The 15479-nt window shown below is 51.5% G+C and overlaps 1 protein-coding gene across 3 annotated transcripts in view; it reads left to right on the forward strand.

Moving 5' to 3' along the window:
- The window catches only part of Nectin2 (nectin cell adhesion molecule 2), a 32658-nt gene extending 18317 nt beyond the window's left edge, over positions 1 to 14341 (forward strand). The window contains exons 6-9 of one of the 3 annotated variants that reach the window (XM_021642187.2): positions 8539 to 8692; positions 11108 to 11171; positions 11322 to 11408; positions 13205 to 14341. In XM_021642187.2, the coding sequence (XP_021497862.1) occupies positions 8539 to 8692; positions 11108 to 11171; positions 11322 to 11408; positions 13205 to 13477 (578 nt within the window). In that variant the 3' untranslated portion in view covers positions 13478 to 14341. Of the gene's footprint in view, positions 1 to 5396; positions 6102 to 8538; positions 8693 to 11107; positions 11172 to 11321; positions 11409 to 13204 lie in introns of those variants that run through there. The other 2 variants (XM_021642188.2, XM_021642190.2) reach the window with 2 other exon arrangements.
- Positions 14342 to 15479: the final 1138 nt, after the last annotated feature.

Here is a 15479-nt window from a genome sequence, read left to right on the forward strand (position 1 = left end):
GTAGGCTCTAACCACAAGCTGTGACCAGGAAGGAGTGTTGGCAGAGGACTTAGGAAGTGGGGGCCTGTGCTGGGGTGTCATAAAAGCCAAGGCCTAAGCTGGGCATGGTGGACATCTGTAGTCCCAGCACTTACTCAGGAAACTGAGGCAGGAGGATTGCTGTGAGGCTAGCCTGTGCTACATAGCAAGACCCTGTTTCAAAGAAAGAAAGAGAAGCCCCAAAATTCAGTGAGACAAGGGAATCAGAAAGCTGGCTTGGGTCTATGGTGGAAACAAGGTCTAAAGACAGCTGTGAAGCTTTGTCCCTGGGAGGAGGAGGACTGTCTTAGTGCACTTGGTTTTTGTAGCTGTCAACATACAGACCTACACAGAGCAAGAAATAGTTTGCTCAGTCATGAGAAACACAGCCAAGGCCCACAGCTGGAGATGAACCAAGGCTGGGTTCATTCTCTTGAAACCTGGAAATCCAGTCCCAAATGAAGCTGTATATAGTCAGAATCACCCCCAAGAAAGAGGGACACTGGCCAGGGCCTATGACATGCCACAGGAATTAGGAAAAAGTCATTCTTAGAAACATTATTAGCCAGACATGTTGAAGACTGAGGCAAAAGAAAAACAAGAGGCTACAGGGACTACAGAGTGAGTTCTGATCTAGTGCAGGCTACAGAACAAAAACCATAATCTCACAAAATAAAACATAAGAAGAGGCTTAGGGAAATGGCTCAGTGGTAGAGCCCCTGCCTAGAATCCCCCAGTGAGGGGATGGAGGTGTGGCTCAGTGGGTAGAGCCCCTGCCTAGAATCCCCCAGTGAGGGGCTGGGGGTGTGGCTCAGTGGTAGAGCCCCTGCCTAGAATCCCCCAGTGAGGGGATGGGGGTGTGGCTCCGTGATAGAGCACTTGACTAGCATATTGAAAACCTCGGTTCTGGCTGGGTGGTGGAGGCAGCATTCGGGAGGCAGAGGCAGGTGGAGCTCTGTGAATTTGAAGACAACCTGGTCTAAGGGGGAGTTCCAGGAGAGTTGGGGCTACACAGAGAAACCCTGTCTAGACAACAAACAAAACAAAACAAAAAAGAATTAGAAATACTGTTGCGGGTGCCACACAGTTTGCCTGTGCAAAAACGTGAATCTGAAACAGGGACCCTACCAGGCAGGACCCGAGCCCCTCAGGAACACCAGAAATGGCTTAGACGGAAGATGAAAGCCATAGCCTGGCCCTGTGGTGCAGCTGGACACGCCCCTCTTGAGAACACACCCTTTTGCCTGGACACCCAAAGGCAAGCTGACATGCCTGTGGGAACACAGACTCACCTTGCTCGTCAGCCCTGAACCCTTGGGACATGTGCTTAAAGGAAAACACTGTCAAACAGGGCCACAGTTCGCATACAGAGTCACCCTTCCTCACACACCAGAAGAACATGCCAGAAGCGATCTCTGTATCTAGAAACTCCGCTGCAGGGATTTTGAGTCACTCAGTCGTGTGCTGAGCAATCCCTACTGAGGTCCCCTCTCTAAAGAGAGGTTCCTCTCCGCTCGGGGACCCAGCGGGTGCGGATCCTGCGGGCCACAGCTCCTTGCTGCTGCACGCAGAGACAGCACTGGGCATCACGTGGCAGAGATGGAGAACAAGTGTGTGTACGAGACAGGGTCTGGCGACATAGCCCGGGCTATCCCTGCCTCTGAGTGCCCCAGCCTTCACCTCCAAAGTGCTGAAGAGACTGTGCCCTGCTATGCCTCGCTTACGTAGTCCCAGTCTTGCTTAATGAATAGTCCACTCTTCAGTCAGCTACTCCTATACCCTAAGGGCAGGGAGAACCCTTGGAGGGCCGGAGCGATGGCTCGGTGGTTGAGGGTGCATCTTGCTCTTGCAGAGACCCCCACACTTTGGGTCACAGCACCCATGCTGGGGGGCTAACAACTGCCTTTAACTCCTGCTGCAGGGGCATGTGTACACACACATTGAGAGAGTGTTAAAAATAAACCTTTAGGGGAGAGAAAGAAATCTTAGGTGGCCCAACCCCAAGAAAAAATGCAGTATAACAAAAGACGCCCTGACTCCCATAAAGCTAGCACAGACCCACTTGTTGCGGGACCCTGTTCCTGGGGAGACAAGAACAAACATCTAAGTCTGCTGTGGCGGTGCACCCTGTGATCCCAGCACTCAGGGAGGCAGAGGCGGGTGGGTCACTGAGGTCGAGGCCAGCCTGGGCTACAAAGCGAGTCCAGGACAGCCAGGGCTACACAGAGAAACCCTCGAGAGATGTAAAAAAAAAAAAAAAAAAAAAAGTCCATGTATCCCAAAATAGGGAGTCAGCAACAGATGAGTGTGTGAACACCACAGTCCAATGTGGGGGACCCATGAATTGCCCTGAGGTTACTTACAGGAGGACAGCTGCTTCAGCGAAGCCCACCCCAGCAGGGCTGGTAGCCCACGAGGCTGGGAGTCTGGCGCACAGCACACCTGCAGGCAGCTCCACGGTGGAGGGTGTCCGTTCCCGCCGCTTACCTCTGCGTCTCCTCCAGGAGGCTCTGCGTCTGAGAGCCTCGGCCCTCCTCGCCTCTTATATATATGCTTAGAGAGGGGGTAGAGGAGCTGGTGTCTCATCACTTTCTGGGACTTCCTGTAACCTCTGAGCCATTTATGTTCTAAGCCTAAGGCTATTCCCTGGAGGTAGAACATTTTACCTCACTTTTAACACCCTCTGCCTTGAGGTTTCCTCCAGAATGGAGGTTTTAGCTTCAGAGGAAACTGCCACATAACACCACTGAAGACAAGCCCAAAATGTCACACCAGCAGAAACAGGCACACTGAGCCCCCTGGAAATCCAGTAGCTGGGCCAGGCATGTGCACACACCTGAGACGCTAGCATTCAGGAACATAGGCGGAGGCAGGAGGATCAAATAAATGTTCAAGGCCAGCACTGGCTGCTTTGTGAGTCCAGAGCTAAGGCTCTATCTCAGAAAAACCAAGCAAGCTGGGCGTGGTAGTGCAGCCCTTTAATCACAGCACCTGGGAGACAGGGGCAGGAGGATTTCTTTGAGTTGGTGGGCAGCCTGGTTTACATAGCAGGTTTCAAGTCACCATATCTTGGGGGTGGGGGAGAGGAAGGAAGGAAATCAGTCCTCTTGGTAGTAGTTGGAGAGGCCCAGCCCCTCTCACCCTCCAAGGCACTGAGTCCAAGGCCTTCGCCCAGCCGCACTCTCGTGGTTCCCACACATTCACGGTCTCACGTGGCCGTGGTTTTAAATTCGCAGGGCTGGAGAGATGGCTGAGAGGTTGAAAACACTGTTCTTCCTGAGGTCCTGAGTCCAGTTCCCAGCAACCACACGGTGGCTCACAACCGTCTAGACTGAGATCTGGTGCCCTCTTCTGGTGCACAGGCACACAAGCAGGCAGAACACTGTATACATAATAAATAAATTCTTGACGGTGAAAACACAAGTGGACATGGGTGCCATGTCCATGTGGCAGAGCTCTGCCGAGAACTCCTGGTCCTTACCCCACAGAGGCAGAGACAGGCTGCCGGGCACCGAAGCCCCTCCCTCACCTCACGGGTGCCCCGCACTTAACTGAAGAAGACTCAGGGCCAACTGAAGAAGACTCAGGGCCGCTCCAAGTAGCACTCGGAGAGCCCTCCTTCCTGCCTCTGTGCAGTGCTTAGAGGCAGACACACCATCAGCGTCTCCTTTCAGAGACCGCCCCACCCATGCACTCACCCACCCACCGAGGTAAATGCAGGTCCATATACAGAGTAAGGCCCTGTTTGTAAGAACTTGCACACAACCCCCTAAACTATGACTTTATTTGCATGTTTTTATTATCGTGTTTATTTGATCTTGTATTGTGTGTTATTTTGAGGCAGGGTCTCGCTCTGGTGGTGGGGACTCATGTACCTAGTATGTACAGGCTGGCCTTGAACTCCGAGATCTGCCTGTCTCTGCCTCCTGCATGCTGGGATCCAGAGCGTGCAATAACTGCACCCAGCATGACGCTCTATTTGTAAACATTACTCAGAACCTGGGTGTGGTAGCCCAGCCCTGCAATCTCAGCATTTGAGAGCTGGAGAAAAAGAGATTAGGAAGGTGAGGCCAACCTGAGATTCATGAGATCCTCTCAAGATTCCAAAAGTCCTCTCAACAAATCTCAAAAATAGAACACTGTGGCTAGAAGACTAGCTTAGAGATCCGCCCCTGCCTAGAATCCCCCAGTGCGGAGCAGGGGCATGGCTCAGTAGTAAAACACCTCAGCATGGCCAAGAGTCTGGACTCCATTCCCAGTGCTGTGAAGGAAAGCTGTAAGTGTTGGCAGAACACTCTAGCTTGGCCAGCTCAGGGTCCACTGGTAAGCAGCTGTAATAGAATGCTGAGGACAGGGGGCTGAGCAACACTGACTCCTGGCCACCCACTGACATCACTTGTCAGGAACCAGGCACCTATTTGTGTCTCCCTTAGTGGGCTGAGGGTCGTCATAATAGTCCATGGGACTCTTGTATTGCAAAAAGGCACCCAGGTGGGTGAGGCTTCAAATCCCCTGTGCTGTTGATTTCCTTTGTACCCCCACCACTGTTGAGCAGGTGGGGAGGAAGCATGGTCAGATAGGGAAGGGGATCTTAGACCTCCCAAGCAGGAGATCCGCAGGTGTGATCAGAGCCTCCCGCTACCTGCTCCCACCTCCGCCTGCTGGGTCCTAGTGGGAGAGAGCAGAGGGGTTCTGCTTATATCTGCTTCTCCTGAGCACAGCCCCTCTGTGTGTGCAAGGGGCTGGGACACCACCCCTAACTCTGTTACTGGCTTCATCATCTTTTTTATTGTTTTTGAGGGAGGGGTGAAGACAGCCTCAAACATGGGATCTTACCTGAGCTTTCCCAATAGGTATGACTACAGGCCACACACACCAAAAAAAAAAAAGTGTTTAGTAGGTGTCAAAATATAGGGCCTTTAAGCAAACAACTGATCCACACCCCAGCCCCTCACTGGGGGGTTCTAAGGCAGGGGCTCTACTTCTGACCATCCTCAGCCCAGCCACTCCCCCCGCCCCCATCTTAGAGTGTTTGAGATAAAGTCTCACTATGTGGCCCAGGCTAATAAGACAAAGGCATGATCCTTTGCCTTATTCTCCAAGCACTAGGATGACAGTCAATTGATGCAATCTTCATTTTTGAGGACGTATGGAAACATAGCTAGGCAGCATCAGCTGGCAGCCTCTCCTTATACTGTGCCCATCCAGCAGTGAAGGGTCATGGATACCCCTTCTTCTTCCTCCTCCCTTCTCCAAGCTAGTCACCTCAGTTCTGGTCACTAACCTGTGTCCTGGGTCTCCCCCCATACCCTCACCCCCAGATGTGTCCTCTTGACTCCCTCTCCTTCTCTTTTTCTCTCTCCTTCCTTTCTCCTCAGACACCCCCCAAGCCTCCCGAGATGTGGGTCCGCTGGTATGGGGGGCCGTGGGGGGAACATTGCTGGTGCTACTCCTGGCTGGGGGTTTCCTGGCCTTGCTCCTGCTGAGGGGGAGGAGGAGGCGGAAGAGCCCTGGAGGAGGAGGAAATGATGTCGACAGAGGATCCTACGATCCAAAGACTCAGGTGTTTGGGAACGGGGGTCCTGTCTTCTGGAGATCTTCATCCCCTGAGCCTATGAGGCCAGATGGCAGGGAGGAGGAAGATGAGGAGGAGGAAGAAGCGAAGGCAGAGGAAGGCCTCATGCTACCTGCACACGAGTCACCTAAGGATGACATGGAATCTCATCTGGATGGCTCCCTCATCTCTCGGCGGGCAGTTTATGTGTGACCCCGAGACACAGACACTGGACACATAGGAACGCCAATTCCCACCCCCACTTCCAACCACACCAACGCCAGCCAGCAAAAGGATGGCTAGGGACCGGTTGGACTGGTTCTTCTGGGGCACACTGGAGTTGGAAGGCCACCTCCCCCCCTTTTCTGGATGGAGGACAAGAGGAACCACACAGCAGACTCCTGTCTCCGGGGCCTCGTGGAAAAGGGGACCCATGGTGCACACTCAGGACTCCCCAGAGCTTGCTTTCGGCCCCAGACTAGCCCTGGCCCCGAAACACTCAGGAGCTAATAAATGCCTTGTCAGAAAACCTCGGGGGTGTTTGTAGTGCATCAGATCCCTCCCTGTGTCCTGGGGAACGAGGGGGTGGGGCGGGCCACTCAGTACCAAGGCTTGGAAAGAGAAGCGTGGGGGCCCACATTGGGAGATCTCAGGCCGCCAGTGCTCCAGCCGCCCTGAAGCTGCCGGGATTTAAATGGTGCCCCTGGCTCTGGGGCTCAGAGGAGTGTGGGGAAAGCTTAAGCTCTTAGATACCGGCACAGAGGTGAGTGGCCAGCATGCTCTCAGAACTGAGCTTGCTCAGGGAGAGAACCTAGTAACCTCGATCGTGGGTCCTGATTGGGGGGGCAGGGGTCTTTCTGGGTTGTAGAGGGTCCTAGGAACGGAGGGTGGCTTCTGTCTGTATTTGAAGACCTCAAGGCTATAGAGGCAGGGGCCAGGGGTTGGCGATACCCAGATGGCCCCACCTGGATGTTTTCAAAGCAGCTTGTCAGTGGGTGCCTCTCTCCTACCCTCCTGTGGGTCTGGTCCTGTGGGAGTTATCAGCAATTCTGATGTGTCCCCGCCCCGACCCTAGACACACTAACACACATATGTATGGTGTGTGTATATATATATTCACACAGACCACTTACATGCAGGCACGTACTCACAGATATACCACATGTACAACACAGAAACACACCACACACATACTCTCACATACACACACTTAGATATATATGTACAACATACAGACACACGCATTCCTTTTCCTGTGGCTCTGAGGGGCCTAGAGCATTTGCTCCTGAAGAAGGAGGTGGCCTCCTGGGACACTAGCGAGGATCAGATGACACCTCCTGTGTGGGCAGAGCAGCCAGGAGGCCTGGATACTGGTTCCTATTCAACCAGTAGTCATAGATCTCAGAGTGCAAAGCCTATGTCCTCCATGGTGGGGACACATGATCTGTGGCCCAGATCACAGACCTCTGTCCTTGCCAAAGAGCAACAATGGCAGGAAGCGCTGAGTGTTTGGGATGGCCACCACACGCGCACACAGGAGGACACCCAGCTGGAGAGCGGATGCTGACTGAATCCCCTGGGCAGCTTCCATTCCATGTGTGGGCGGCACACGAACATCACCAGTGACACCTCTAGGGTTCTGCATCCTGTCCGATCTGAGTGTTCTTGGTGAGCCCGCCCTGTTCTCGGCCATGGAGGGCAGAGATTGCCTGGTTTCTGTCTGTGCGGCAATGCATCTCGTCAGGTCCGTCAGTTAGGAGAGGCACACAGAACAACTGAGATTGGGAGCCTGGAGCTCTCCTGATGGGCCAGAAAACATCACAATCCTGTAATAATGAGGGGTCCTCCTGGCACCACAGAGCTTTTTCATCCTCGCTCTCTTCTCTTCAGATCAGCGCCACAGTCTCCATGCTGTTCCTGTTTCTCTGGCTTTTTTGTTTTAATTACACTTTATTTACTTTGTATCCCCCCCTCCCCTATAGTTCCCTCCCTCCTCCCCTCCCACCCCTTCCTTTCCTCCTCCTTCTCCACGCATGCCCCTTCTCTTGTTTTTTTTATGTTGGTTCTCGAACACTGCAGCTGAGGTTGAACTTGAACCTCTTCCTGCAGCTTCCACCGTGTTCGGGGAGCTTGTTTTGTTTTGTTTTTGAGGCAGTCTGGCTATGTTGCTCTGAGTGGCGGGGAACTCACTATGTAGCCCAGGCTGGTGTCATACTCTCAGCAATCCTCCTGCTTCAGTTTCTTGAGTGCTGGAATTATAGGTGCCTCTAAACTGTCACAGCTGACGCTCCTTGTTCCTCAGAATACCCCAAGGCTGTCCCAGGACCTTTGCACTGGCTATTTCCTTGTCTAAAACACACCCAGAGGACTCTAGTGCCCCTTCACAGATAGCCTGACTTAGTTGGGTCTAGCATTCTATCACTTCCTTGTTCCCTTCCCCACTCGGTCATTTCCGTCGTGCCATTAGGTAGCATCGAATCTGCTTGTTTGCTGTTGGCCAAGACCAGCCTGAACTATAGTGAACTATAGCGCCTTGGAGGGTGTAAACTTCTTGCATTTCAGGAGTTTCTTTTCCTCTACACAGATCACTGTTCCCAAATCAGGCACATAGGACAGTTGGATGAAGCAAAGCCCCTGGCCGTGGTTAGGTGGACAGGCAGGGGATATGCTCAGGCATAGAGCACTTGAGGCCTAGCATGCTTGAGGCCCTGGGTTTAGTTCCCCATGTAGCCAAAGGCCGGTATGATGGCACACACTAGCAATGCCTACTCTCGGAAGGCAGAGGCATGGATTTAGCCTGGTTAGCATAGAGAGTGCCAGCCAGCCTGGGCTACACAGTGAGACCCTGTCTCAAAAATAAAACAGTCATTTTGAAAAGTCTGCCGTGTGTGGTATCTGAGAGACAGGGCTGGAAGCAGCAGCCACGAGTCCCTCCTAATGACGCCATGCTGTCTTTGTCCTAACAGAGTCGCCCAGCACAGCAGGAGCAGGAGCCACAGGCGGCATCATCGGCGGCATCATCGCGGCCATCATCGCCACTGCAGTGGCTGCCACGGGCGTCCTCATCTGCCGACAACAGCAGAAGGAGCAGAGGCTTCAGGGGGCGGACGAGGAAGAAGAGTGAGTGATAGGTCCTGAGAAGCGGGTGGGAGGGAGCATGCCGACAGTTGGGAAACACCGAAGGGAACATCTTCACGGCGGTGTGAGACAGAGTTATTTATGGTGACCACAAACAGCATCTTAAGTGGAGTGAGGAGGAAAGGCCTTTCTCTTCTTCATGAAGTATGGGTATTAGAGACTGTCTCGGAGACCTAATCAGAGCCCAGGCTCCCACGATCTTGTTGCTCCAGCTTCTCTAGAGCTTCAGATCTTAAGGGATGCTAAGTGTGAGTTCCCTTAGCATCCCTCAGAAGGTAGAAGCAAGAGTATCAGAAGTTCAAGGTCATGCTCTCTCTGTTATATAAGACTCTCAAAAAAAAAGGAAAAGAAAAAAAAAAAACAGCAATGAAAAAAAAAAAAAGGTTGTATATTAGCCAGGGAAATTACTCAGTTTGCAAGAACCTGAGTTCCATCCCTAAAGCCCCTATTGGGGGCAGGGAGGATTATCTCTGTGACTTCCTGGTCTACAGGATAGTCCAGAGAAATCCTTTTTTTTTTTTTTTTAATTTTCTGTGTGTGTTTGCTTGCATGTATGTGTGTACACTATATGTATGCCTGGTACCCAAGGAGGTCGTGCGTTGCCATGTGGGTTCTAGGACCAGAACCAGGGTCCTTTGAAAGAGCAGCAAGTACTCTTCAGGAGCCATCTCTCCAGCCCTTTATTTATCTTTGAGATAAGATCCCAATGTTGAACAGGCTGGCCTCAAAATCGCAGTCCTTCAGCTATCTCTGCCTCCCCAGTGCTGGGACTCAAAGGCGTGACCACAACAGTCTGGCTTGTTTACATTTTGTAAAATGAGTCTTCTTGTGTGTTTGAGCCTTGGTGTGGGTGTGGAGGCCAGAGGATTTGGGAAGTCTCTGGATGTCCCCTTCTACCTTTCCATATGCTCCAAGGATTAGACTCATGTCCTCAGGTTTTTTAAGGCCTTTATCTGCTGAGCCAACTTGCTTGCCCTTTTTGTTGTTGTTTTTTTAAAGGTTTATTTTCTTAGCTAAGCATGGTGGAGGTATGAGGCAGAGGCACGCGGACCTCTGTGAGTTCAAGGTCAGCCTGGTCTACACAGTGAGTTCCAAGATAGCCAAGAAACCCTGTCTCAAAACAAACAAACAAGATTTTTTTTTCTTGCCTGGCAATAGTGGCATACAACTTTAATCCTAGCACTTAGGAGGCAGAGGTGGGCAGATCTCTGAGTTTGAAGCCAGCCTGTTTTACAGAGTAAGTTCCAGGATAGCCAGGGTTACACAAAGAAACCCTGTCTTGAAGAAAAATAAAAAAGAAACAGAGAGAGAAAGAAATGAAAAGAAAGAAAAAATGACAGAAAGACAAAGAAAATATTTTTCTTTTTATTTCTGTGTGTTTGTCCCCATCTGTCTGTCTCTGTGCATGTATGTATGTACAACTGTCTCTGTGAGTTAGAGACTGTTGTATACCCCCTGATGTGGGTGCTGGGAACTGAACATGGGTCCTTTGGAAGGGCTCTTAACACTGGGCCATCTCTCCAGTCCCCTTTTAAATATTTAGCCCAACTTGACCTTGATTTTGTTATTTGATCTTGCTCCCTCCTACATTATTATTATTAGTGTGTGTGTGTGTGATAAAGCTATCTTGTTGGAGGTCAAAGGTGTTCTATTTCTGCCATTTGAGTTTCTGGTTATCAGGTTGGTGGCAAGCCCCTCACCCAGGAAGGTGTATTGTTTGTGTCAATACAAGCTTAGTCAAGTGTTACCCTGAGGATGTACTCACACGGGGAGAAGGACAACCTTGGGTGATGTAGGCACCATCCACCTGGGTTCATTGTTTTGAAACAAGGACAGGCCCCACTATGTAGCACTAGTTGGCCTGGGTCTCATCATGTAGCAGGGGCCTTTAATTCAGAGGTCCTTCTTAGAGCTGGGGTTACAGGAGCATGCCACACCTGGCTGAGAGAATTCTCTGACTTCTTCCCAGAGGGTTCTGAGATACCACAATGGTGAATTGCTCAATTTGCCACCCTCACAGTGCTTGGGTGGGAGCAGAAATGGTGTTGAAAACCACAGTAAAAAACAGCATTTCCTACCTACCCCGAAAGTGGCCAGACTGACAGCAAGGGCCAGTGTGACCAGTCCTTTATTCCTCTGGAGAACCAGAGGCATTTCCTGTAAGAGGAGAAACTACTGTGATCCCAGCTCTCGGGAGGCAGAGGCAGGTGGATCACTGTGAGTTCAAGGCCAGCCTGGTCTACAAAGCGAGTCCAGGACAGCCAAGGCTACACAGAGAAACCCTGCCTCAAAAAACTAAATTAATAAATACGTAAATAAACAAAATAATAAAAGAGGGGAAGCTGGGGGGGGCGCCAGAGTGCTAACTGCCCCTCGATCTGCCTCCTGCTCCTGCAGACTGGAAGGACCTCCCTCCTATAAGCCACCGACCCCCAAGGCCAAGCTGGAGGAACCAGAGATGGTGAGATGTTCCCCGGAGCTCACGACACCCTTTCTCCATACCAACTTTTCCTCCCTGGGGTCAAGCCTGGAGGGGCTGTTGGGCTGGCTGGGCCGGGGCTGGGAGAGGTCACGAAGAGGGATCTTGGCTTAACTTCATGTCCTGCAACAGCCCTCCCAGCTTTTCACTCTGGGGGCCTCGGAGCACAGCCCAGTGAAGACGCCATACTTCGATGCTGGTGTCTCTTGTGCAGACCAGGTGGGAGTTTCCGGGTAAACTGGGGTGGGTTTAGGGGGTGGGTTAAAGGCCCAGGGTCAAGCCTAGGAAGAGTGGAGCGACTTAGAGCTGCCCAGGGACTGTGCCTGTAGCAGAGATACCGCCATGGAGCCATTCCCCGGGGTCTCCTCCATGGTGGAGGCATTCAGCTAGAATCCCCTCTGTGATGGAGCCATTCCCTTGGAGACCACTCTATGGTGGAGCCATCTCTTGGAGTCCCCTGTGATGGAGACATCTCCTGGCCCCCTCTGTGATAGAAACATCCCCCTAATCCCCTTGATGGTCAGGAGGCCTCAGATAAGGAGGCCCAAACAGAAAGAGTTTTCAAGACCTATTTGGCACTCAAGGTTAAACAAAGATTGAGGTCAGAGCTGAACATGGTAGCTCCAGCCTGTGATCCCAGCACGTGGGAAACTGAGACAGGAGGATCACCATAAATTCAAATTACAATGGGTTCAACCAACCTGGGCTACAGGGCTAGCATGAGCTGACCAGTGAGATTTTGTTTCAAAATAGCCAAGGAAGGAAGCAGGATTGCTGACTCAGCAGTCTGACGCTTGCTGTGTCATTGTGCGGACCAGAGTTGTATCTGAGTCACATACGAAGCAGCCCCCAGCTTTGAGGGAGCAAATAACCTCCTCCGGCCTCAGCACAAACACTAATACACACGTTTACATACGAACACAAGTATTTTCAAGAATCGAGGAAAAGAAGGCTGAAACCAAGCCTGATGTAGGATGTAAACTCGTAATCTCAGTACTTGAGAGTCGGAGGCAGAATTACCATGGTTCGGGTCAACCTGTGCTACACAGTGAGACTTTGTGTAAAACAAGACAAAGCAAACAAAGAAAAAAAAATGTTCAGTGATCATGTACCCACTTGCCATCCCAGCACTAAGGAGCTGGAAGCAGAAGGATTGGGAGTTCAAGGTCATCGTTGGCTACAGAGTAAACTTAGGAACAGCCTGAGCTACATGAAACCCTGCTCCAAACAAAGTGACGGAGGGCAGTCCCGGGTTATAACTCGGTTGGTGCTGTCTTGTCCAGCATCATAAAGCCCTGGGTTCAGTCTGCAGCATTCTGAAATGGTGCTGTCCAGACCTGGGATCCTAACACTCAAGAGGTAGAAGCAGCTCTCTTCTACCAGAACAGCCAGGGCTAAACAAAGAGACCTGGTCTCAAGGGGGGCAGAAAAAGGCAGGAAAATTGGAAGTTCAGGTCAGCCTTGGCTACATAGTATATTCAAGGCCAGTCTTACAAGTCTTCCGTACAAGAGACCTTGGTCCACAAAAAAAAAAAAAAAAAGAGGCTGGAGAGACAACTTATTGGTTAAGGACATTTGCTGTTCTTCCAGAGACCCAAGTTCATTTCCTAGCATCCATGTTAGACAGCATACAAGCTCTTTTCACTCGAGCTTTAGGGGATCCAAGGCCTTCCTCCAGCCTCTTTGGTGGTGATGCACACCTTTGATCCCAGTACTCTAGAAGCAGAGGAATTCAGAGCTCTCTGAGTTCAAGACCAGCCCTGTCTATAGAGTGAGTTCCAGAACAGCCAAGGCTACATAATGAGACCTGTCTTTAAAAAAAAAAAAAAAAAAAAAAAAAAGGAAAGGTCAAATGGACAGAGCACAGCAATCCAGGGAGAAAAGATGACAGTGGAGTAGTTGGGTCTGATTGTCATGGGGCAAGGACAGTCAGAAATCTTGGGTCAAGGGGAAGATCTGGGGTACCATCCTGAGACTGAGGTGACTTTGACTTCCGGCTTGCTCCCAACTTCTAGGACATGCCTCGGTATCACGAGCTCCCCACCCTGGAAGAGCGGTCAGGACCCCTGTTGCTGGGGGCCACAGGCCTGGGACCTTCTCTTCTAGTGCCTACAGGACCCCCTGTTGTGGAGAGAGTTTCCCTGGGTCTCGAAGATGAGGAGGAAGATGATGATGAGGAAGACTTCCTGGACAAAATCAACCCTATTTACGATGCCCTGTCCTACCCTAGCCCCTCTGACTCCTACCAGAGCAAAGACTTTTTTGTGTCACGGGCCATGTATGTGTGAAGCGCAGAGGCTCTGACCGCCCACCTTTCACCCTTGACCCCTCAGCTTTCCACCAGTGATCTAGAACACCCTGACTTCCAGCCAAGCCAGGGTCAGCTATCACCCATGCAATCCACTTGTGAATTCTTAGCGGCTCCACCATGACCTCCAGCCTGTGATTTCTGAGACAGACGAACCTGCATGACTGGAACCCTGGAAAGTTTATCTCCTGAGGCAGGGAGCTCAGAGGATCCTTCTGCACCACCCGTGACCCCTCACGGAGTCCTAAGACTGTGACCCTCTGACCATGCCACTTACCCAACCACCTATATCTCAACTACCCTTAAAGTCCCAAAGAAGACTCTGGACCACAGACTTGTTCTCAGGCAATAGAGTCCACACAGGTCTGCAAGAATGGATCAGGGGCTTCCCTGCTGCTCAGACCTGAGCCCTCCAGGCAGCAGGAGCTCCTGACCCCTCCCCACCCTATTCCCCAAAGGTGAAAAGGAGCTGACTCCCCAGTGTAAGGTAGGACCTCCCCATTTCCACCCACTCCTGCAGGCAGGAATCTCAGGGTTCACACCCTCTCCTCAAAACCCAGCACCCCACCCCAGTTCCTGTTCTCAGAGTAGAAAGCGCAGGCCCAGTGCCAGAGGGAAGAGCCTAATGCAAGTGTGCCTTGCCACCCCAGGTTTGGGGGGAATCTGCTCGTCTTGAAGACTACTGAATCCTTTTAACGCCCACCCAGTGGGATGAGAACTACACATCCCTCTTTAGGGGATGGTGTGTGTGTTGAGATGGGTTATCTGGGCATCTGGGTTGGGAGTTAGGGCGATATTATTTTGTAAGCATTTCCTACAAAATATGAGTTTATACTTTGATAAAGTCTTGTGTTTTCTGTGAGAAGTGAAGGGAGTTGGGTAGGACATGAGTGAAATGAATGAGGGCTGGAGCTTGGAGGGATCGGTGAGCTGTAGGTCGATACATAATAGACTCCCACCAAAAACGCCAAAGATGACCCAGAAATTGATGAGTAATAAGCCAAACTGCATCAACTAAAACTAACGATAGAGATGCAAGAGATCTCTAAGCTGCACACTGCTTGGAAACAGCTGCCTAATGACAGTTAAGTAATAGAAACAGATAAACCAGTAATCAGCACGAGGGGCTGGGTTCAGTCAGTCAATTGCAGCTAATGGGCCAAGGACACTTAGGATGCTGAGGCAGAAGGATCGCCCACAATTCATGGTCAACGTGGTATTACATGTTGGGGGGAAGGGGAGAAAAAATAGGCCATGGGGAAATTATTTTCAAAGAAGCCCCCAAGGCGTGGGGGCTAAACGAATGAGCCAGAGCCAAAGAGATAGGAGGAAACAAGAGCCGGGGCATAATGGGCAATAGTCAGGAGGTAAAAGGTTGGAAAACAAGATGGTTAATTAAAGGCCGGAAGAATGGTGAAAGTGAACAGGCAGAAATGGGCTAAACCGAAGACTAGGAAACGAAGCACAATGAATGGATGGATGAATGCTGGGTAATGGGAAAGGAATGAATGGGCCAAAGATAGAAGCCACAGTGACGCGAGAGCAGACGGCACGATGGGTAAAAAAGGGGGGGGGTCCAAGGCAGCTGTTGCGTTAAGACTGAAAGCGGGCACTACGGGTAGGTAGACGCAGGCCGGTTTCCACAGCCCTGGTTTGAAGCTCCCGAGGCACTGTGGGAAGGGGCAGCAGTTCCGCCTTTCCAATCGGCGACCCTGCCCCTCCACCGCGGTGCCTGTTGGGACGCGAGAGCTGACCTTGCTGCCTAGCAGCGTCTGCGGCGCAACGCACCTTTGCCCATGTTCTTTAACCCTGGCACCTTAGCCAATGACAGAACCGGCATAATACGTCACCTGGGGCGGCCCCAGCCAATCAGAACGCGGGACGAGCCGACCTACCAATGGTGACGCCATCTGCTACGGCGAGGCTCCGCCCCTCCGGCAGGAGGGCGGGGCAATCCGCGATAATCGTTTCAGTGCGCGCGG

Source organism: Meriones unguiculatus, chromosome 1 (genome assembly GCF_030254825.1).
Source record: "Meriones unguiculatus strain TT.TT164.6M chromosome 1, Bangor_MerUng_6.1, whole genome shotgun sequence".
Lineage (NCBI taxonomy): Eukaryota > Metazoa > Chordata > Mammalia > Rodentia > Muridae > Meriones > Meriones unguiculatus.